At 44.4% G+C, this 23,740-nt stretch overlaps 3 protein-coding genes and 1 pseudogene across 3 annotated transcripts; 1 reads left to right on the top strand and 3 right to left on the bottom strand.

The window, feature by feature from the left end:
• LOC123131474 (chitin elicitor receptor kinase 1-like) overlaps positions 1-2,203 on the bottom strand; it is a 7,410-nt pseudogene extending 5,207 nt beyond the window's left edge.
• A 2,876-nt stretch (positions 2,204-5,079) lies between these two features.
• On the top strand, positions 5,080-7,782 carry LOC123131473 (uncharacterized). Its single transcript, XM_044551144.1, has 2 exons — positions 5,080-6,694; positions 7,516-7,782. Exon 1 carries the CDS (start codon positions 5,549-5,551, stop codon positions 6,683-6,685), a length of 1,137 nt encoding a protein of 378 aa, XP_044407079.1. The 5' UTR covers positions 5,080-5,548; the 3' UTR covers positions 6,686-6,694; positions 7,516-7,782.
• Positions 7,783-19,216: 11,434 nt separating this feature from the next.
• LOC123129204 (uncharacterized) lies at positions 19,217-20,719 on the bottom strand (the record flags this gene model as incomplete). Its single annotated transcript, XM_044549447.1, is given in 1 exon segment — positions 19,217-20,719. A coding segment is annotated over 1 exon segment (674 nt), but the record flags the coding sequence as incomplete, so codon positions are not given.
• A 192-nt stretch (positions 20,720-20,911) lies between these two features.
• LOC123129203 (uncharacterized) lies at positions 20,912-22,911 on the bottom strand. Its single transcript, XM_044549446.1, has 2 exons — positions 22,733-22,911; positions 20,912-21,890 (listed from the first exon to the last, which is right to left on the bottom strand). Exon 2 carries the CDS (start codon positions 21,866-21,868, stop codon positions 21,023-21,025), a length of 846 nt encoding a protein of 281 aa, XP_044405381.1. The 5' UTR covers positions 21,869-21,890; positions 22,733-22,911; the 3' UTR covers positions 20,912-21,022.
• Between the last annotated feature and the right edge of the window lie 829 nt (positions 22,912-23,740).

Raw genomic sequence — 23,740 nt, 5'->3', positions numbered from 1 at the left:
TTCAAAGAAAATGATAAAAACTTCAAAAAATAAAATCCTTCGAGAGGTAGTTATATTACTACATCTACTAGTTAGGAAAATTTAAAAACTTAAATTTGGACATGTTTTGCAAAAAATGTAGGGAATTCTACGGCCTGTTTGCAAATTTTTAGAATCCTCAAATTCTAAAAGGAAAAAAAGTTATGCTCAAATTTCAGTTTTTTTTATTTTTTGTTAAATCTGGTCAAACTACTTATTCAAGAAGTATTAGTGTTACTAAATAATTATTCAAGAATATTAGTGTTACTAAATAATTATTTCAGTTTTTTTGAATTTTGGTCAACTATGGTCAAATTACTTATTCAAGAAATATTAGTGTTACTAAATAATTATTTCAGTTTTTTGAATTTTGGTCAAATCTGGTCAAACTGTGGTCAAACTGTGGTCAAACTAGGGTCAAACTGTGGCCAAACTACTTATTCAAGAAATATTAGTGTTACTAAATAATTATTGATTTTTAGAACAATAGTTTCAAACTCAAACAGTGAAATGTGTGACTTCATGCTCAAGCTAAATTCCTGAGGGTTAATAGGATTGACATCTTACTATTGTCAGGAAAACAACGAGTGCATACTTGGAAACGAGGGAGAATAAAACTCGAAAGTTAAGCATGCTCAGGCTGGAGTAGTGAGAGGATGGGTGACCGTTCGGGAAGTTAGATGATTTGGAATGATGAGGGGTGATTAGAGATTAAAGGTTATTGAGCAGTGATGAGGGGTGATTAGAGATTAGAGGTTAAAATAATTCAGAAATTTGAAATTCAAAAAAATTTCTAAAAAAAGTTTCAAAAAAATCATAAAATTTCCTTTAGTACCGGTTGGTGTTACCAGCCGGGACTAAAGGTGGATCTCCAGGCAGCGGCCACGTGGAGGGCCTTTAGTTCCGGTTCCAGTAAGAACCGGGACCCTTATGAACCGAGACTAAAGGCCCTTTTTCTACTAGTGATCATGCATGGATAGGTATGTCATGCACCATGGGCCAGGGTGCCTATATATATATATAGACACACACACATATGAAGTTCGATGATGGAATGTTCGGAACATTAAAAGGTTCAAGTAGTTTGAATATACTTGCATAGTTTTAAATAGCCGGCTATAGCCTATAGCTCCGCTATAGCTGTTTGAGCATTTTGCCACTAAATGATTTCATGTATAATTTGCTGCTATAGCCTCGCTATAGCCCAGCTATAGAGGGTTGCCGCTATATGCCATAGCCCGCTATTTAAAACATTTTGCAGCACATATAACTATTCCAACAATATTTAGGCATTTTTATCCAAGTTAATACGATATATGCATGCAGAAATGGCATGGCGCAACCCACAGCAACGTAGATCAATATCAATCAATACTATGTGGCAACAAATGGCACATAAAGGAAGAAACGTGTGAGATGCACCATAGAGAGAGGAGCTACGATCGAAGCCTCGCGTACCTTTGGCAGGGATATACACGATGCCGCTCCCGGTGGCACCATCCATGCCGGGATTATACCTCCGGACTATGTCCATCTGCTCCGGCGACGAGAGGTCACGAGTTGCGGCGACGGAGGCGAGCGTCTCCCAGTCCCTTAGCGGGAATGTGCGGAAGAGCCCGTAATCCGTGGAGATCCCGGCGTCGCCGCAGGAGCAGTTGACGGTGACCTGGATGGTGGCGCCGTCGGGGATGCTGTTGGGCGGGTAGGTATTGGTGGCCTGCAGCCAGTCGGCGGTGGTGAGGTTGATGTAGTTGCTGGCGATGCTGGCGTAGGTTTCTCCCGTGACGACTTTGTAGGGGATGGAGGCGGCGAGGTAGGTGGAGGCCGGGTCGGAGGGCCGCGCGAGGCACTCGCAGGGGAAGGGGACGTCGACGCGGTACCCGGCGGCGGCGACGTCGTCTAGATTGGGGAGCCCGGGGTTATACTTGGCGAGCAGTCGGTAGTCGGTGAAGCCGAAGAGCGAAGCGATGTAGGTGATGTTCGTGTTCTTCGTGACGTAGTAGGAGCCCAGCACGAGGTCGCAGCCCGCGCTGCAGCCGTCCCCGGCCGCGGTGGCCATGTTGGAGGCTAGGAGGAGGAGCAGCAGGAATGGTAGGAGAAGAGGCGGCGGAGCTTCCATGGCGCGGGTAGAGCTGAAGCAGAACGTGGAAGCTTGGCACCCTTTGAGACAAGAGTCTGTAGACACGCTCACGCGTTGGGACTTGGGAGGTGGTGGACTCGGTCGTATGTTTTATGGCCGTGTGCACCGATTCAACAAAACTAGTAAGGGAGGGTGTCATTTCGGGAAGGTCAAATATGTTGTTTTCTTCTTTTTCTTTTCAACAAAGGCTGTTCGTCCCTAGCTGGTGATGGTGACACTACTAGCTAGCTTCTGGGAGGATTCATGCATATCTCTTACTAGTCAGCAATATCCTTCCAACACGCACAAGTGCTGGCAGGGACACCATTGAACATTATTGACTTTTGATGGACTTTATCCTCATATAGGTGGCCTGCTTGGCTTCACCCCACCCCCCATTTTTTTTAATTTTTGACTTTTGCTGGACTTCACCCACAAATAACTTTAGATGTAACGCTCTTATATTTCTTTACGAAGGGAGTAGTTTACAATTTACCACTACCTATACTAGTTAGATGGCTCTGTTGTGTTCAGGGCATAAAGAACAAATGCTGTGAAGTGAAGCGAACTATATATACTAGTAAGCGTGCACGAGCAACGCATGCTGAAATGTTGATCAAATACTTCACATGTTACAAAATAGAAAGTGTTTCTTGCAAAATACAAATGAAACTCATACAGAAGGACATGTCATTCAAATTGTATTTTCAGAAATGAGACTCCATCAGTACGTGAAGTCAAATATTTAGGAACGGAGGGAGTAACTGATACTAGCACAAATATTCAGTACGTGAAGTCAGCGGAGTTCTGATCATGATCCAAATCAAACCAGACCAAACCAAACCAAATGAACCAACAATATAATTGACTGCATTTGTAACCAGCAACTTCTACAAGCATAAAACTTGCATGTCTTATAGAAAAAATAGCCCAGCTTTCACAAATGAACTTTGTAACACAAGAATGATATTGTATAGTGTACCCAGTAAAAAAACACAAATACAACAATCTCAAAAATAGATAGGTGCTGCTAAGATAGTTGCTTGCTATTCATGAGTGTCGAAATTATATTGTTGAATGCAAAAAATGAAGAATCTCATGTTCTCGGCACAACTTTATTTTTACTCACCACTAGAGGAAAGCTACAGCTACAAGGAGGTTTGTTGTTACACACCATACATCACTGTCCTGGTCCCTGGCGTCAAGCAGAATCATGGTGATATCCATGGTTGCATCTCGTAGAAACTGTCCTAGCACAGCATCAAATAAACACAACTCATTTTGTTATCAAATAATTAACCACAACATAACATGAATATGACAAAAGAAGAGATGGTCGTTGTGAAGGAGCAGACAAAGAACAAATTCTACAAATAGTGCTATTGGAGCAACATCAGAGAGTCCAAATCCCATGAGATTATCACAAAGGAATTTGAATGCCCAGAACACAAAGAGTCACAATGCCGCATAAAAATCAAGGAAACTCGTAGCTGGAAAAGAAAACTTGTTGAGCCAGAGAAGACGAGACTTCACAATCTACATAAAGATCAAAATGCATGCCAGAGGATTCAACATCTTCGAGATATTCGAAACGGGAAGAAAGAAATGGCTCATGTCGACCATGTTTAGAGCATGCAGTCTCTAGTACATGTTGACTACTCATAAAGTTGCAATAGCACTCTTTGTTCCTTGGCATAAATTAATTGGAATTTTTTGCATTATTAGATGTACTCGATGTTTGTACTCAAAAAAATTCAGTCATTTGTAGTGTTTATTAATGAAGTGCGTGATGTTCACTTCTGAAGCAAAAATGGTGCTACCTTTTGGTTGCATGTAGCCTGAACCAGAGCAAAAGAGGTGCTACAGTCTACATATTGGATACACTCGCTGTACACATCTGTATGTTTGTCTATCACCCACCAAAGTGTGATACATTTCAGAGGTGGGTTCCCACTTGATCCCAGTGCGTTGGAATTAAGTGGGATGTGGTGGGACGCCCACTATCAGTCCCAGCTGCAGCCTGAATCCACTCTCTCAGGCTCCTCTTCGGGCTGGTGCCAGCACTGAAACTAAATCCAGCTTGAGACACCGACGGAACAGAGTGTGCTTTGAAAACGAAACACTTCCGGGTTCAGATAACCAATGGCTCAGATTTATCCGAGCACAAGCTAGCAGATCAACGGCGGACAAGCACCTATGGTTACTGTCTTCATACTGTTATAAAACATGAACGTTCGATCCCCACATACCCCATCCGAACGAGATGTTCTGTAAGAGGAAGGCACTCGCCAAAATGAAAACGTTTGAAGGCATATAAACTGTAAGGGCAATTATGTTCACTTTTATCACTTTTGTTGTTTGTATGCAATCTGAATGGAGGGTGCCCTGCAAAAAGAACAAACAACAGAACCAGGTCCTCCATGTGCATTTGAGTATAATAAACTTGTACAAATGAACCACAAGATAAAAACAAATAACATCCTAGATTTCTAGCAACATAATTACCATCGAAAGTCAAGCAATCTCCTATTCAGTTTGTTGTGAATAGGGTTCACCTCCTCTTCAGCCACCTTCTCTTCGTGGCGTGTTGCATGGCCATAAGAAATTCTTCCCTCTGCGACAGCGATTTGCTACTGCTTTTCTCCCCAGGTAACCTTTGAATTTGATTCACAAAAAGTTTTAATAGGTTTTTTATTGGTTATTTAATTCCATACTTGGAATTATGTATTAGATTTATAATATTGCTCTAAAATTCTTTGAATTAATTTTATAAAATCCAGAATATTATATTAAGAATATTATTGGCTATTATATAATTTATAACCTCTACTAATTATTTATTTTAGATTGTAATAATTAATAATCCTTAACTGATCAATACTCCTATTTGTTTTAAGTATTTAATAATTATACTTAAGAGGTTTGTGGCATCGGCCCACTGGCCCACTCGGTTCAGCCGGCTGAGGAAGGTAGCACGAGCCGATCCCCTTTCTCCACCACCGCCGCCGACCAAACCAATCCCGGCCGCCTCCAGCACGCTTCGCCGCCGTGCTGCACCCCCACAGCTCTCCCCTTGATCCGTTCCACTCACTCCATGGAGGCGGAGGCGGCGCCATCGGCGGTGGTCGGAGGGGATGGCGGCGTCAGGGTCGTCGGCAGGATCTGCCCCCCTGCAGCTTCTACCGCCGGGACTTCCTTCTTCCAGGTCGCCGCCGTGGCCGCAGCTCCTCCCACTTGTACCCCACCTTCTTCGTCGCAAGGGTTTCATCCTGCCATCAATTCCTTCCCTACTGAAGGACATTTTTTTCACAACACCATCAATGGTAGTCGGTGGCGTTGTTTCAGATTATCTGACGATGCTTTCGCAATTTTAATCTGTCAGCGTCAGTCAAACCCCAACCATGTGTGTGTATGTTGGGTTTAACTAGGGTTTATCATCGCAGTTTGCTTCTCTTTTCAGTGTACTTTACATGGTCAGCCAAGCAGCCAGCCCAAATCTTGATTGCAGTTCAGTGTTCAGTGTTTAGCTTCTTTTGCCCCTCACAGAGCAAAATACAACAAGCCGTGTACCACTTCAAGTGTGTCTCCAAGCCGTGGCGCTACCTAATCTCCGACCGCAACCACCGCAAGAGGCTGCCGCAGACCCTCGCCGGCTTCTTCTACGTTAGCGAGAGCTGGGACAACAACCGCCTCTGCCCAATCTTCGAGCAACACTTCAGTAATCTATCGGGTTGCCAACCGCCGTTGGTCAATCCCATGCTCCCGTTCCTGCCCAACCATGCTGACATGAGCGTCTTGGACTGCTGCAAAGGCCTCCTCCTCCTCTGCCACCACAAGAGTACCTCTTCCCTGCGGCACTATGATTACTTCGTCTGCAATCCCGCTACTGAGAAATGGGTAGCCTTGCCGGACCTTGGGGTTGGGGACGATGATGAATTCTTTCCCTACCCCTCCTGTCTGGTGTTTGACCCGGCCGTCTCCTCTCATTTCCACGTCTTCTTGTATCAGGAGGGGATCGGCTCAACTGGCCAAGTGAGGATCTACTCGTCCCGCACTGGTCGATGGATTATCCGGGACATGAGCTTGAATCGCTGGATTTGTCTACGTAGCACCGTCTACTTCAATGGCCTGCTGTATTTCCTTACCTATGAGTATGTGCTCGTGACCATGGATTTGGAGGCAAAGGAGTTGAAGGAGATTAAGTTGCCCGATGCTGGGGGATCTACTTTTTTCCTGCTTGGACAGTCTCAGGGCTGCTTGTGGTATGTCGCCAAAGATGAAGATGAGAATAAAATATCATTCTGGACTCTGGAAGATGGTGCATGGAGCTTCAACCATAGTTTCCCCGGTTCAGACTGTCAACATCCTGTTGCATTTCACCCAGATTGCAATACCTTCTTCTTTACTATGGGTTTGGAGAACAGGCTGATGTCATATAATATTGATCGTGGCAAAGCACGCTGTCTTTTCGTTCTCGGATCAGGCCATTTTGACTGGTTTCGTCCGTACGTGCCTTGCTTTTCAGACATGTTAGCAGATGAGGACTGAGTGTTGCAGGTAACTTGAATTCAAGTTCAATTACTGGATCCCATGTTTATGTGATTCAACATTTTTCTATGAGATATTATAAATGTTCTGTGTGAATTTGAATAGTAGGGCTGACTGCAAAAAGGAAATATAATACCATGGTTCTGAAGAGAAAACCATTTAAAGTTAAAAAGTATTATAGGCGTTGTCTTGTATAGTTAGAGCTAAAACCCTTAATCGCCTCTTTTGCCATCTCCTGTATAGCCCTATAACCCTTCATCGCCTCTTTTACCTATTCATAAGGGAGGAGATTATTTTGACCTTTATAGTTGCTGTTATGCGTAGAACGTTTTGGATGTGAGATATTTCCAAACTACATAATGAAACCGAGCTTGCAAGCTCTTTTTTGTTAACTATCGCTTGCTTATAAACTTTTCAATGCAATGAGACAGAGGAAGCCTAAATAAAATTCTCTTGATCATAAGCACATGACACAGGTAGAGCTACATACCTTGTAATGGAGACTCTGTTAGAGCATAGCCGGGTAGAACAGAGCAGTCGGTTCGTTTCATTTTCAGTAGTTTTATTGTTTCAGCAACCACAGTTGTCGCCTCTGTTGGGTTGTATCACTAAGAAAACTTCAATTGAGAAATGGGCCTTCAAACTTAACATTCAGCTAGCACTCTAGCAGCAATCCACAGTACGGTGTTGGCGTTTCTTGGATAATGAACAAACATCACTGGAGTTATGTGAAGCTGTATTGTTATTCCACCAACAACCTTAACATTCAGCTGGCAATTTAGCACAGAAAGGTTCATATTAAGGTTTTTCTTCTTTTGTTTTACATGCAGGCAGACTCGGCCTGTTACTCTGGATGGATAGCTGACATTCATGGATCAGGCGTACATCCATGCGAATGCAATGCAATGCAACCCCGGTGCAGTGATTCCAAAGAGTCGCTAATTTTGTGCCAGGTGTGTTTTACTCCTTTTGTAGCAAGTGAAGTGATTCTTCTTGAGCTACATCTTGTAAACTGATGACGTTGGCAACAAAACGAGGATTTAACTTGTAAGGTAGAGCAGATTTACGCGATGATTGATTTTGTACTAGTATGCTAATGCAATTGATGTAGTATGTGGTGGTGCACTCACAATAGTAGGTCTCTGCGGATGCTTGGGCAGATCGGCTCGGATCTTGCGGAACCTGGCAATTTATTTGAATTGCCGAGAGCAGGGTGGCTCTTCTTTTCTTTTTCTTTTTTTGCTTTGCCATTCTAATCTACTCTGAGTCGCGAACTGATAATGAACTCAATGACACGGATGACGAACTAAACAAGCACATACTCCCTCTGTTCCAAATTACTTGTCGCAGAAATGGATATATCTAAAACTAAAATACATCTAGATATATCCATACCTGCGACAAGTAATTCGGAACGGAGGGAGTATATGACTTGGCTGTCATTTAACAGCATGCAGCAATTCAGAATCCACTGTGATCACGAATCAGGTTTGAGGTACCGAAACTGCATGCATGCATGCATGCTCTGTTCTTTTTAGTCAAGTCAAAGTCGAGTGAGCAAGCAGAGTACCGACTTTTGCATAATATCATCTCCACCCTTATATGACCGAACTGCGCTTCAACTTCTCCCTACCTTTCAAATTTGTTGAGTAATACTGTAGTATTGTACTGCAACAATAATTATCGAACATTTATGGAAAATGTGAATATTTTTTGAGTTTTGCGCAACGCTAACGACCGAACGGACGTGGTTGAGACTGTTTTGAACCGAATGGAAACTTCTATTGATCGGGAGTTGCTAATTACATTATATACTATCTGGAGAGATGCGACGCTAGTAAAGGATACGTCGCCGTTTGGGAAAGAGGAGATTTTCCCCTAATTACAGGCTTGTAATTAATCATAACACTTCTTCTGATTTACACTTGACCATGTAGAATCATCTCACGGTCGTCCATGTAGTGCTATCATCTCAAAATGATTCTTCTCCAAAAGTTCTTTATAAAATCTTTGATGAGAACCTGAAACATAAACTCACAAATTAGAAATAGCGTAATGTAATGTTTTAGACAAGGATATCTCAACCCCCGACACTTGCAAGTCCTAAAGTCGTCACATACCAATTCCATGAAAATATTTCCGGAATGTAGAATTTGGTATAGACTTGATAAATAAATCAGCAAGATTTTCGCATGATTTAATTTGCAAGATGTTTATTTCCCCGATTTTCTAGACATCATGGGGAAAAACACTTAGGAGAAATACTAGTGGCTGGGGGCCACTAGGGTGGCGCCGCTTGAGGCGTGATGGTGGGGTGCCTGATTTGTTGTTGCCTATTCAGCTGGCTTGTTTGCTCATGTTGTGTACATGATCATTTCTAGAAGGCTTAGCAGATAAATGCTATTCATATGCATAAGTAAGTCATATGGATAAGTTTCAGAAATGATCAAGTTATACAAGCTGAAGTTCATCACAGATTGATATGTGTTAGGAAAGCAAGCATCTGGTTACTTAGTGCACATTTATAGAGAACGTTAGGCATGTGTTGCAACCGAGAAATGATAAGTTCAGATCACAACTTAAAACTGATTGTAGAGACAATGACAACCACCCATTACAATTGATTCAAAGGTAGTGTAGCACATATGTTTCTATTTTAGCACGGGAAAGAAGACCTACAGAGATACTCCCTCCGTTTCAAATTACTCGTCGTAGAAATGGATGTATTTAGAACTAAAATACATTTGGATACATTCATACCTGCGACAAGTAATTCAGAACGGAGGGAGTACAACCCAATGGCATGGAAAATGTATTACAGACAACTCTCATTATTGTAACCACCTTCCATTGAGCTGACACTCACCTTCATCACCGCCTGCTCGAACAGCTGCTCGTCGGCACCATCGTTGGCTCGCCGTTGTAGTACTCCTCGATGTAGACCATGTCCGTCTCGCGGGCACCAGAGAAGACTGGTCTTCTGATGCCATCATTGTAATGCGATGTCAAATAGAGAGATCGAGCGTGGAGATAGTCACCATTCACTGGTCTGGTCTTGCAAATATCTTAATACTGATGGAAACTACCAAGGAAGAAAATAAATATCCATAGCTCTTGATGATGAAGTTATAATAAATAGTTGAATCAGTGAGCTCATTTTAGGTTAGAACCACACAGTTACAAGCTACGAAGGAAATACTAATCGATACTGAATTATGACAGACAACAACAACCCAAGTTGTATCTTGGAAACATCATCAAGATATCAAGCTAGCCAGGGTCATCACTGGCACATGTCAAGCATGATCTTACCTTCTTTTCACCTGCAAAAGGAAACCATTTCAGAGAATAAACCATTGTAAGACACCAAAAAAGTACAGTAGAAGAGATGTTCTTACTCATACCTCTCACCTTTTTTGGTGCTGCTGATTATTGATGTTTGAATGCGTCAAAAACCAAATTTCCGCTCCAACAAAATCTCGAAAAGCAACAAAGAGAACTGTCTAAATATCCAGAATTGCGACTCAACATATGTTTTTAGTGAAAAGATGAGCGAACAAATATGTGGCTCCCAAATTATCACACCATACACACGAGATACGATGTTGCTTAATTCCCAATTCTTCAAGCAACAATTCTAGCAAATAATTTCAGCAGCGGCATTAGCTAAAGATTTATACTCAGCTTCTGTACTTGATCTTGATATTGTTGCATGTTTCCTAGCACTCCAAGAAATAAGGTTAGAGCCAAAAACAAATATTGCAAAATCTCCAGTAGACTTTTTGCCATCACTGTAACCTATCCAATCAGATCAGAGAAGACACTCACAAGTGTGGAATTCGAGCGTCTGATTTGAAGTCCCAAATTCATAGTATGTTTCACATAGTATACAATTCTATTGACAGTTGTCCAGTGTGTAGTCGTAGGTGCATGCAGATATTGACAAACCTTATTAACAACAAATTATATATCAAGCCGTTTGAGAGTCAAGTACTGTAAGGCTTCAATGACGCTTCTATATTTTGTACTTTCTTCTTCCTTAAGTAGTTCTCCTTCATATGCTGATTTTTTTCTTAAAGGTGTGGTTGAAGGCTTAATTACAATCCTTCATCCCCATGCAAGCTAGAAGTTTAGTAACATATTTCTCTTGGCTTAGTACTATTCCATCTTGAATTTTAACGTCAATACCTAGGAAGAAGTGCTAATTTCCAAGATCCTTCAATGCAAATATAGGACTCAAATCATTCAGAAGAGCATCAGTAGCAGTTTGTGAAGAGCTTGCAACTATGATGGCATCAACATATATAAGCACAAAGATAACAATATTTGCTTTGTTATAAATGAACAATGAAGTGTCAACTTTGGATGCAATAAAACCAATATATTTTAACTGGGAGCTCAACCTGGAGTACCATGCTCTAGGTGCTTGTTTCAGGCCATAAAGAGCTTTGTCAAGCTTGCACATGTAATGGATGTTTTCTTGACCTCATGTCCTGGTGGTTGCGTCATGTAAACCTCCTCTTCTAGAACACCACGCAAAAACATGTTTTGCATATCTAGATGTCTCAAACTCCATCCTCTGTATATAACAATAGCTAGCATAAGTCTTATGGTTGCAGCTTTTACAACATGACTAAAGTATCTTCATAGTCTGTTGTTTAAAACCTTTTGCAACTAGACGAGCTTTATACCTGTCAATAGAACCATCTGCTTTCTTCTAGATTCTATATACTGATGTCTACTACACAACCTTCTTCTTGTAGACGTTGTTGGGCCTTCAAGTGCAGAGGTTTGTAGGACAGTAGCAAATTTCCCTCAAGTGGATGACCTAAGATTTATCAATCCGTATGAGGCGTAGGATGAAGATGGTCTCTCTCGAGCAACCCTGCAACCAAATAACAAAGAGTCTCCTGTGTCCCCAACACACCCAATACAATGGTAAATTGTATACATGCACTAGTTCGGCGAAGAGATGGTGATACAAGTGCAATATGGATAGTAGATAATAGTTTTTGTAATCTGAAAATATAAAAACAGCAAGGTAACTAATGATAAAAGTGAGCATAAACGGTATTGCAATGTGTTGAAACAAGGCCTAGGGTTCATATTTTCACTAGTGCAAGTTCTCTCAACAATAATAACATAATTGGATCATATAATTATCTCTCAACATGCAACAAAGAGTCACTCCAAAGTCACTAATAGCGGAGAACAAACGAAGAAATTATGGTAGGGTACGAAATCACCTCAAAGTTATTCTTTCCAATCAATCCGTTGGGCTATTCCTATAAGTGTCACAAACATCCTTAGAGTTCGTACTAGAATAACACCTTAAGATACAAATCAACCAAAACCCTAATGTCACCTAGATACTCCAATGTCACCTCAAGTATCCGTGGGTATGATTATACGATATGCATCACACAATCTTAGATTCATCTATTCAACCAACACATAGAACCTCAAAGAGTGCCCCAAAGTTTCTACCGGAGAATCACGACGAAAACATGTGCCAACCCCTATGCATAGGTTCATGGGCGAAACCCGCAAGTTGATCACCAAAACATACATCAAGTGAATCACGTGATATCCCATTGTCACCACAGATACGCATGGCAAGACATACATCAAGTGTTCTCAAATTTTTAAAGACTCAATCCGATAATATAATTTCAAAGGGGAAACTCTATCCATTACAAGAGAGTAGAGGGGGAGAAAACATCATATGATCCAAATATAATAGCAAAGCTCGCGATACATCAAGATCGTGCCAAATCAAGAACACGAGAGAGAGAGAGATCAAACACATAGCTACTGGTACATACCCTCAGCCCCGAGGGAGAACTGCTCCCTCCTCGTCATGAAGAGCACCGAGATGATGAAGATGGCCACCGAAGAAGGATTCCCCCTCCGGTAGGGTGCCGGAACGGGTCTAGATTGGTTTTCGGTGGCTACGAAGGCTTCTGGCGGCGGAACTCCCGATCTATTGTGCTCCTTGATAGTTTTAGGGTATATGGATATATACAGGCGGAAGAAATACATCAGGGAGCCACGAGGGGCCACGAGGGTGGAGGGCGCGCCCCTCTGCCTCGTGGCTTCCTCGTTGATCCCCTGACGTGCACTCCAAGTCTCCCGTATTGCTTTCTTTCCAAAAATAACGTTTCCGAAGGTTTCATTCCGTTTGGACTCCGTTTGATATTCCTTTTCTGTGAAACACTGAAACAAGGGAAAAACAGAAACTGGCACTAGGCTCTGGGTTAATAGGTTAGTCCCAAAAATCATATAAAATAGCATATAAATGCATATAAAACATCCAAGGTTGATAATATAATAGCATGGAACAATCAAAAATTATAGATACGTTGGAGATGTATCATATACCCATTTGCAGTCAATGATGTTTTTACCTCTTTCATCAGGCACAACATTCCAAGTTTTGTTTCTCACAAGTGCAGAATATTATTCATCCACTGCTTTCTTCCATCTCGGATCTCCAAGTGCACCATCCACTTTTGTTGGCCCTCCTGCAATAGACAACATACCCTAGGGTATGGAAACAGACGAACATAGAGGAGAGGAATAAAATACAAGCCTACACCGAGACGGAGGAGGATAAAGTCATGGCAGTGTTGGTGGAGATGGCGTCGGTGAAGACAACAGCGAATGAGATGGCACCAACCCGAAGGCCGGTGCGGCATGGTGGCGGAGCCTCCTCTTCCTTATTCTTGTCTTGGCCCTTCTTCTATGGTGGAGTTGTTCTTGGAGTGGCACGGGAGATGGAGATGGTGATATGAGTGTTCTTCCCTGCGGCTAGGCTTGAAGGTGTAAATATAGGAGGCCCCGAGTCTCCTCCGTTGATCTAGCTCCTCCAGTTTCATCCAAGGGCTCTGGATGAGACAAATCCAATCCCAATACCTCTCTTGGTGGCCATGGAAGTCGTGGGAACAAACATGGACAAGATCCATGAAGAATCGCGTCTGATTTGAGCCATTTTGACCTTTTCTGGCCTGGTACAACTGCCGGTACGATCGAGCGTGGTTGTACCGAGTGTCCTCTTTTGCTCTTGACTCCTTTAGTAAATTGGTCTTCATTTCATCATACGAACTTTGATTTTGCCGTTCTTGGACTCGTTGGATTTGTAAGAACGACCCCTATACAACTATGGTGTTCGGATCTTCAATTTTAGCACTTTGAAAAATGTCATATTTGACATTTCAAAATGCCTAGTCTGGTGCCTGGAAGTCATCCGTGTTGATCCCAACCTTGGCCTTTTAACCGTTCTTGGTCCATGGTTGCACCAAACCACGTGTAGACACAACAAAACAAAGAAAACTAAGTAAAACCACAAACTATGCAATGCTCATAATGAAAAGTGCATAAACCAGAAATCATGCATAGTGAAAGTAATTGGCTCAATGGGACATGATATATGGAGATAATATGCAACAATTGAGCTTAAAAATGCGTATAAAATAGATCCATCACCAATCACGTGCCGCTCGAGCAGCATCCCTCCAGCTATAAAAAGTGAGATCGGCCCCCTCCACCCCAAACCCTGGCCGCCAATGTCACATGGAATCGGCCCAAGTCGAGCTAGATTGACCACCACCACCCCTGGAATTTGACATTGCCACCGCCCGAATTCCTGTGGTGAGAACCATTCCACCGTCCCGGTCAAGTGCCATGCCGAGATCACCACGGTCATGGTCGCAACACTGCCTCTGATTCAAGCTCCAATCAGGAGGCGGATGAGGAGCAGTCAGTCTTCTTGTGATAGCACACTGGGCGGGAATACAGGTGCCCAATCACGGAGTAAGAGGAGCACCATGGGACGCTAACATGGGATCCAAGACGATCCTAAAGCAGATAGTGAACTTTGTTTGATTTGTTCTACTAATTAAATATAGATTGTGAACTGGTTGAATTGCTGACATGTTAAATTGTTTTTCATGCACATTTTGTTCGAGAATGGGGAGGGATCCCACCGCTTGTTATATTAATCGAAGGGTTGTCATGCATAAGTTATCTTCCAATTATTTGGAAGTATTATATCATAGAATTGTTATTGATTGTTTCAAATTGATGAAGTTTGAGTTAAGAGGAAAAAAGAGGGAGACAGACAAGTAGGGGGAATTAGGGGACACCATTGTATCCCCATTGTGGTTTGCCGTTCGAGATGCTGTTACTGCAAATAAATCACCACAATGATTTCTATATTTATACATAGCTTGAATAAACACACAAACATACACATATGCAACACCCAGAAAGAACATATTATTTGCTCGAATTAACAGCGCGCGGCGGCAAGCCGCCGCCCGCGACGTACATTTCTACTCTAAGAGTTAAGGACAAACTGTAACTGGCGTTTTTAAGTCCAAGTTTGCAATTGCAGAGTACAAGACATTAAACTGTACCATACCATCTTCCCGCGAAAAAAAAACTGTACTATACCATCAGCGCCATCCCTATGCAAATTAAAACCAACCACACGTTTGGTTTGCGCAATGAGGAAGTGAGGAAATTAATCACCACAGGAAATGAGAAACATGAAGAAGAGCTATCCTCCTCCCGACCCCGTGCGGCCGCCGTCGGGCCACACAGGGCGGACACATCTCGACCTCCCCTGACTCCCCGTGCATCCCCCTCCCTTCGCCGCCGCCGGCAACGTCGCTGGGCGAAGGCCCCGTGACGCGGCGGCGGCGGACCTCCTCTGGCGTCCCGAGATCTGAGGCGGCGGCGGCCTGATTTGGATCTCCCTCCCGACGAGGATGGCGGGCAGCGGCGGCCGGGGCGCGGCGGGGGGTTTGGCTACAGCCGGCGGGAGTAGTACGAGATGGCGGCAGCGGCGGCCGGGGCGCATCCCGGGCTCGATCTAGGACCTTCGGGTCTAGGCGGGCGGCTGTCGTTACGTCCTCAAACTATTGCATCTCATCAGATTCGGCGACGGCTCGCTAAAGCACTCCGGGTCTGCATCGCATCACGAGGACTATGGCGGTGGTGGTCATCTCCTACGTCGGAGGTGGTCGACCTGAGACTGGATGATCGGATCTCAAGATCTGTAATCTAGTCCCGGCTGCGAGTCGGGGAGACATAGTTGCCGGTGAAAACCGAGCCGATGGTGGACGATGGCGGCGTTCTGCGCCGTTACCTTGATGAAGGCATCGTTCTGCAACTACTGTCGACCCACTCGTGTTGCTCTGGGGGAAACCCTAGGATCTGGTTTTTCAGATCGGACGATGGCGGCACTGCGGTGTCGTTTCTCTCTTGGGAGCATCGTTTGTGGAGCAGCGCGGGAAGTCAGAGGCAGGAGATGGAGCGGCTTCGTCTTGCACAGAGCTTCGGTGGAGATGTTAAGTCATGCCTGACCGACAAGTGCTACGCTTTGTCATGCCTGGTCGGCAGGTGCTACGCACAACAGATCTTCCAAGGACTTCAAACTGTGTCGACTGGTGGTACTTGGCAGCATGGCGTTGAGGTGTATCAGTGGCGATCGCGACGTGCTCAGCTGTTTGCGCGCGGGGAGGAGGTGTCGTTGGGCGCCGTGGTGGCGTCGACGATAGCTAGACGGAGCAAGGTTGATGCATCAGTACAGTTCTAAAGATGGAGCAGTGACAGTTGGCGGCAGCGACCTCTGAGAGCACGCCGGACCAATGTGTGCCCCAGACCCGGCAAGTGGCTAGGTTAGGGTCTCAGGTCTTAGATGTTAGGCTTGGCTGCGATGTTTGTTTGGTATTAGGCCCAGGCTATCTACGCCCCTTCATCAATTGGATAGGTGTAGCGACAGTTTGTTGCTTAGACGGCGGATTTAGTCTTACTGTTGTATGACTTTCTAAGGTCTTGCGAGAATAATCCTATATACTTAAGAAGTTCACCCCGCTACCTTATTTATCTCAACATGCAAGCTATCCACATCAGCAGCCATGCCATCTAAGAAAAACTGATTTTATATGCAGCCACATCATCACTAACCCAACATCTGGCACCCACACAATTCCATCAACAAATCATAGGACTCGGTTTTTCATTAGTACGTAAAGATCCAGGTCAGCAAGCGACACATCGTTTCCACAAGATTTTTTTAGTACGCAGCCAACTCTGGTCACTGAAACGATTTGTCATTTACTTGGAATTCAGTTTTTACTTGATGCGTTTGGAGTCCTGTCCTCGAAGCTATCCATCCTTTCCTATTTGTAACGTAAGATGCATTCCTTTTATAACTGGAAGAAGATCCCAGATGCATCATCTCTCACTTCCTCACGCATCTCATCTCCCCACATACATATTTCTTATAGAATTGCGGCTGTCGAAACCGAGCTCCGGTGCGAGCGACCTTCATGCCAAGATTGGGTTGGATGCAGCGCCACCGCATCGTGCCTGGATGGAACCGCTGCATGCCAATAGTTCTTCGTTAGCTCCCACATGGGTTCGTTTGGATGACCACCATCAACCGTCTGCCTCGGCTTCACATGCCCGCCATCCCGCATAGTTGTGGCGTCACAAAGAATCTTGCCGCTGCCGCCACCCATGGTACAGCTCTCAGTACCTCCTCCTTTTCCTCCGGCCTGGAGCACGGCCAGCCGGTCGGCATGGTTTGAGGTGAGAGAGGAAGAAGAAGCCCTATTTGCAGTTGAGATATGTCCGCATGTACTACCAAACTACTTTCCTTACCCATGTCTCTCCTGTCTTCTCAATACCGCTAGCGCCACCTTAAGCACGTGGAATTTTATTGCAGTGTGCAAACTGAACTCCTTCCTATTGTTGGTCAATGTTACCATGTGCAAGCTAAATGGGTAATGCATGACCCTTTCCCTAATTTTTTTTCATTTTGGAATCTAAAGGACAATAATTTTATTATTGACATATTGCACTTGATCTTGAATTAGTAACCAATTAACCATCACATATTATGATTTAACGATCTGCTTTGCTGCATTTGCACATACATGTGCATTGGGTTTTGTTCAGAGAAGTTTGGATCTATACTTTTATGAGCAGTCCACTGGTCGATCTCTTCGTATCTATTATTTGTCGATCTCCCAACAGTTTCTTAATTAAAGAGGAGAGTATGGATGAAGCAGAAGATTAATTAGGTTCAGTAAAGGCATTCAGTATTGCCCCCTTGGCGGTCAGAATCATTGCCACATGAAAATACTTTTATCAGTTTGCATGAATTTACTCTGTTCTTTTCATGAATATTCTGCAAAGAGTCCATTCTGATCTCCTATATGCCGTTGCTTCAAATAAAATCGGCCGCTTAACTGAAAGTATTGTCAAAGTAATACCTTCTATGATTATTGGTTAGTTGCTTGCATGTGATTGTCATTTTTAACTACATGGGAATATGGATGTCAATGCTTACCTATGTATAGGTTCTCATGCTCTTCATATATTATACAATGCTATTTTCATTTTCTTTCAGTTGTCTTGGACATGTTGCCGGGAGTCCCGGACATGTGTTTGATTGCTAATAGTATATGTCTAATTTTCTCATGCTTTTTTCAGGAATAGTATTGATGTGTTCTGTTCTCATGCTGCCTACCAAGGGGTTGCCAAAGATCAGCGGTCGGCTACGAGTACGCTCTCCTCAATTATCAGCGATTCTCACTCCTTCAGAATAATGATGTGTTTATTAATTCCCAATCGATGGACACATGCTTCGTACCCATTCAATTTGCTCATGTACTGGATAAAAGAGTTTGGATTTAATGGGAGGAAGCGATTAATGTTTTGTTGTGAGTACTAGACTCATGGCGAACGATGTCCAATGCAGTCCTCTCACTCATCTTGGCCTGCAATCTCCATTTTGTCAGTTAGACTTTTCGTGTACTCAGATAACTATATTTATGTAGAATTGTACCCTTTGTCATATTTTGTAAGCTAACAAGCCTAATTATTAAGTTTGGTGCATATACAAGGGCCTTACGCTAATTCCTTGCTTTTCCAGTGGAGTATTTCTATGCTAAAGTATAGATTATGAGAACACCCTCCTCAGTTACATCTATACAACTTCGTTTTTTTAGTCTACAGGAAAGAATTTGCAGTAGAACCACAAGAGGAAGCCATGACATAATAGAGTTCTTTGCAGCAGGAAAGTTGTAATCAGTCACATCACCATTTAATTTCGATTATCTCTAACAATCATGGGAACTACAGGGATAAATTAAAAATGCACGATTTTGTTAACATACATAATTGATGTGCTGACTTCACCTTATTATGATTGATGTTGCCTGGTAGGCCCTCTGTGCAAGAAAAGTTGATATATACTCTGTCCATGTCACATTGTTGTTATTGGAATTGTCAGTGCCAATTTAGCCTTATATTCCTTTTTCTTAAACAAGACCCTTAATGCAAGCGAAGAGTACCACATCAATGCTTGGTGCACCATCATATTCTATATAACCAAATAGATTATTCCAGTAATATATTTTTCTCAACATGTACACATGTAATCTTAACAATTAAATAGTAAAATAAATTGTATGTATTTTTTAGTTTTACTTCTCTACCAATCAAATATTCATGTATACAAAAATTAAATCTCATCAAAATATATTGTAACCAATTCCCGCAGCAACGCGCGGGGTATTATCTAGTTAATAAAATGGCCCTATGCATCACCCAGATGCAGAGGCCGGGGGTCATCCTCCTTTTCTAAAAAAAATGAAGAACTAAAACAAAAGAAAGCAAAGTGCAACAAATATATCGAATTAACCTGCAAAAGATTGATGATGCAGGCATCCTTCATTAATATATGCTGCAACATATACATACTTCTCCCCAGATGAATAAAACTTGAAAAAAGAAAGTTCCAAAGACATTCAGTCGTTATCATTGTCAGGTTTCAACTGCATCCGCTGATAACAGCTAGTGGCTCAATTCACTGTCATGATGAGGCGAGAAACCAAACTGCAATGCCCAGTCCTTCAGTTAGCTATCAGATGGGGATTTGTATTTTCAAATTAAGGGGGCAACCGAGTAAACTATCTTCTCCAAATCGGCCATATGTACTGCATAGAAAACATATACAGCGTCGACAAGAACAACAAGCGTAGCTCAAGTGCATGCAGAAACATTCTCTTGCTTTCCCGCGTTGACGAAACAGGGGAGACGCTGAACATGTCACTTCAATCACAGAAAAAAAGAAGCATAGATGACCAAGTACACTTAGTAGAATACTGATGAAATACATAGCACAGGTTCGTAAAAGCTGGGCGACTGAAACCAAATTCAACAAACTAACCAAATGTTTCAAGCCATAAATTAACCTATCCATGCAGCAACAATCAATCTTGCATCTCCAAGGCAAACTCCAGAAGAAGCTGGCGGTTAGTTGGTCGGCAGCGGCAGGCACGGATCATCGGCCATCGGAGTAGAACATGCTTGGGTACAGCCAGCACGGCCAAGTTGGCACCATACGATCTACATCGACATTGATGGGCAGTGTATCCTGCACGGGATCTGGCGCGCCACACACCCCATAGAGAGACCAAGGTTGAGAACTATAAGCAGAGTACCCGACGTTGCTCCTCCCTCCCCATAGTTCCGGGCTCTTGCAAGAGAGCGTCGGTCCCCCTCCTGTAAAGAGTGCCCAATTGTTCAGATTCTCCACGGTCATCCATGTTGCAGGCTTGGTTGACATGTCGAGGCGGTAGAAACTGCGAGCACCATCGCCCATCAGAAGCATGTCGCCACAAACCACCAGCCTTCCAAACACCTCCTCCCCTTCCTCACGCACGAGTTTAATCGTGTCATGGAACTTGGTTGTCATCCCCTCCTTGGAGGCGTTGCCTGGGGAGCTAGGATTCGGGTGTGGGCTCATGAAGGTGGGGGCTTTGGCTGCCGGCTGGATGGCGGCTTTCATGTTGTGCAGAGTGCCCCTTGTATCTTTAGGGCGTTTCCTGTTTTTCGTGTTCGCGTCGGAGGAGCGGCGTGGCATCTGGTACGTCGACAACGGCGAGTCTCGGCGGCATGGAGCAATAGGGGTATCACCGGTGGGCGTGTGATGATGGACGAGCACAGGATGGTGGCGCTGTCTGGCGTCGTGGTGGCGTCGATGGCAGAGAGGCCTGGCACGGTTCATGCAACAGTACAGCTCTGAAGATGGATTGATGGTACGTGGCTGCGGCGGCCTCATACCCGGCAGGGAGCTTGGTTGAAGAGCACGCCGGACTGGTGGGTGCCCATACCCGGAAGGAGTCCTGGTTGGGACCTCAGGTCTCAGATGTTAGGTTTGGCTGCGAGGTCTGTTTGGTATTAGGCCCAGACCATCAGCGCCCCTTCATCAGATAGATAGGAGTAGCGACAGAGGTTGCGAAGATGGTGGCTTTCGTCTTACTGTTGTACGACTTTGTAAGGTCTTGTGTTATAATCAATAAAGTGGTCGTATGCATCATCCAGATGCAGAGGCCGGGGGTATTCCTCCTTTTCGAAAAAAGAAAAAAAAATCGCATGCAGACCAAGCCGAGGGACCAGCTGCACAGTGTAGAAGCTCGCATGGCCATCCGACAGAATGAACTGGCAATTGAATTCCACAATCTCGCCTATTTCGAACATATGAGGAAGCTGGACTTCAAACCAAGAGTCACTTCCAACAGGCAAATCTAACAGGGATGAGCTGGTACTGACAAGGAGATGTGAGTTGGGTGATGCAAGGGGGGCTGTTAGAATGCCCTTCAGGAAGAATTTGAAATGCACAACACTGGATGGGAGACGTGGAGTTGAGACCTCCACACCAGTGAACACATCGACGATGCGACAGCATCCGTCGCAGTAGTAGATGACATTACCATAGGAACAACCTATCAACTTCATCTCGAGCGTTTTTTGAGGGATCCGGCAGCGAAGGGCCGTGTTTGGGTTTGCTGGATCAATAACCTTACATGTGACTAGCTCATGGCAACCGCCAGTACAAGGAAGAAGAGGACCTTGTGCACGGACACGGGGCTGGATGAGGAGAGGTGGGAATTTTGTGCAGAATATAGATTTGGATGGGTATGCCAAGTAGGCAGCCTGCCACGAGGGGCATGTCGCGGCGAAGCCAAGAAGGTCTCGGAAGGAGCCCAGCCGATCAACGATGGAGTGAAGCAAGCCATCTGGGAGGTCAGCCCAACCTTGGGGTCCCGAAAACGTAGGGGTTCCGAGGAGAGAGACGGCAGGCAGTTTGCTGGGCCTCTCCATGATGCGCTGCTGATGACAAACTCTGCAAGCAATGGAAAAAAAATAAAAATACTGTAAGCTACTAAGCTGGCCAGGAAATACGAGGCGAATGGCCTGTTAATCGAAACCATGGGTAAACAGATGATATTGATATTCTGCGGTTGAGACATATATGCCTATGTATCAAAGAAACTTGCTATGTACTGGCAGGAATAAGAATCATGGATAAATAAACACGCGATACTTCTCCGGATAAATAGACAACCAAAGGAACTTCATATATATAGACTAAAACGACAGTTTAATCGGATTACATTTCGGTGGACTGTCATGTAGTGTTCAGGTTCAGAATAAGCTAATAGCAAGAAACTTGGTTCTCCATTTTATTTTATCTTTTTTGTGGCACATATGTACATCCAGAACATTTCGATGCTAGCAGTATACATAAGCTCAAATTAACTTTCTGCACATAAATTTGGAGAAAATCTTTATGGTTTTATGCATTATGTGCTGTGTTCCTGGATCGTTGGGGGTGAGGTGAACAATTCCCTGCTCCAAACTGAAGTGAAGAAAACTGTATTGTATTGTCTGACGAAACTGAATTCTAACAGCTTACGGCTACAACTGACGAAACTGTATTTTGTAAAACTTGGGCAGCAGCTGTAAACTGACAGGGTCAGAGTATCCCGAAATCGCAGCGCTAGCTGAGTCGAAATCTCGATTAGTCCACTCAATCTACTCTAAATCTAGCCCTATGCTAGGTTAGCAGAGTGCATCTTACAGCAGAATCCACTTAAAAAACATCCAACCAAGATGCGATTCATCCAACCAAGAACCAGCTATCTAGGGTTTCGGCGCAGGGGGGGGAGGGAGAGCGAGCCTCACGTGTGGGGAGGGGTAGGGTGGGGAAGGAGACGGAGATGCCGATGCCGATGCTGTCGTGGACGTCTTCTTCTCCAGCGGTGTCGCCGCCGAGTCGCCGGGAACGGAGAGGATCTGCTCTCTTCTTTCTTGGGAGGGTGTGGGGAGGGGTGAGTACTACTTACTGAAGCTGAAGCACACTGACTGACGTGACGGAGCAGAGTGCACACTCTGGTCTGGACAACCACACTCCGGGTCCGGGATTCAGATAACCAACGGCTCGGATTCGTCCCAGCACCAACTTGATAGATCAACGGTGGACAAGCATCTAAATGCTTACCCACTAACAGTTAGCTAGCCCTACAACATGAAATTCGTGATAAGCAACTTAATGAAAATTAAGGTATGAGGATTTAGGTCGTTGGAGCATCTACAACCGGACGCCTCAAGCCACCCCTAAATGATCGGGCTCCTTGCGCTCCGCGACGCGATCGGCATGCTCCGCGTCAAGGAAAATCCGCCACCCTCTTCCACCCCTTCGGCCGCTGCACCTCCCGGACAGCGGTGGGTGCTTGTGCCCGCGCAGGACCAAATCCTGCATCGGAGGACACGGAAATCGAATGAGCACACCGCACGCCGCAAAGAGGCAGTGGGCGAGGGTGAGGGCGCCGGCGACAACTTTTTCCTGCAGGTCGTGCCTGTCTGCGCCCGTGCGGAAAGATCCGGAGGAGAATCTCCTGCATGAAGTCCTTCGTTGGTGGCTAACCACGGCGGAGACGGAGGCGAGGCGCCTTCGCCACAGGAACGCCAAGGACCTCCAGCTCGCCATTGAGAAGTTCGAGCGCCTTGCGGTGGAAAGAGCGGGCGACGACTCAAAAGCGGACCGACTCACGAAGGAGCAGGCCCATGCCTCCCGTCGTCTCGCGATCTTCATCTCATCCTCCTGCAACGACAGCGATACGGCAAGCACCGCCTATGCGGAGGACTATTATTGTCGCTTCAGTGACCGCAAAGGGGAAGGACCCGATGCGG

The sequence above is a fragment of the Triticum aestivum genome, chromosome 6A (assembly GCF_018294505.1).
Source record: "Triticum aestivum cultivar Chinese Spring chromosome 6A, IWGSC CS RefSeq v2.1, whole genome shotgun sequence".
Taxonomy (NCBI): Eukaryota; Viridiplantae; Streptophyta; class Magnoliopsida; order Poales; family Poaceae; genus Triticum; species Triticum aestivum.
This window is presented reverse-complemented; position numbering and strand designations above follow the sequence as displayed.

Bases quoted from the DNA above. Each gene is read 5' to 3' on its own strand.
- LOC123129203 (XM_044549446.1), bottom strand. From the start codon at position 21,868: ATGGAGAGGCCCAGCAAACTGCCTGCCGTCTCTCTCCTCGGAACCCCT.
- LOC123131473 (XM_044551144.1), top strand. From the start codon at position 5,549: ATGTTGGGTTTAACTAGGGTTTATCATCGCAGTTTGCTTCTCTTTTCA.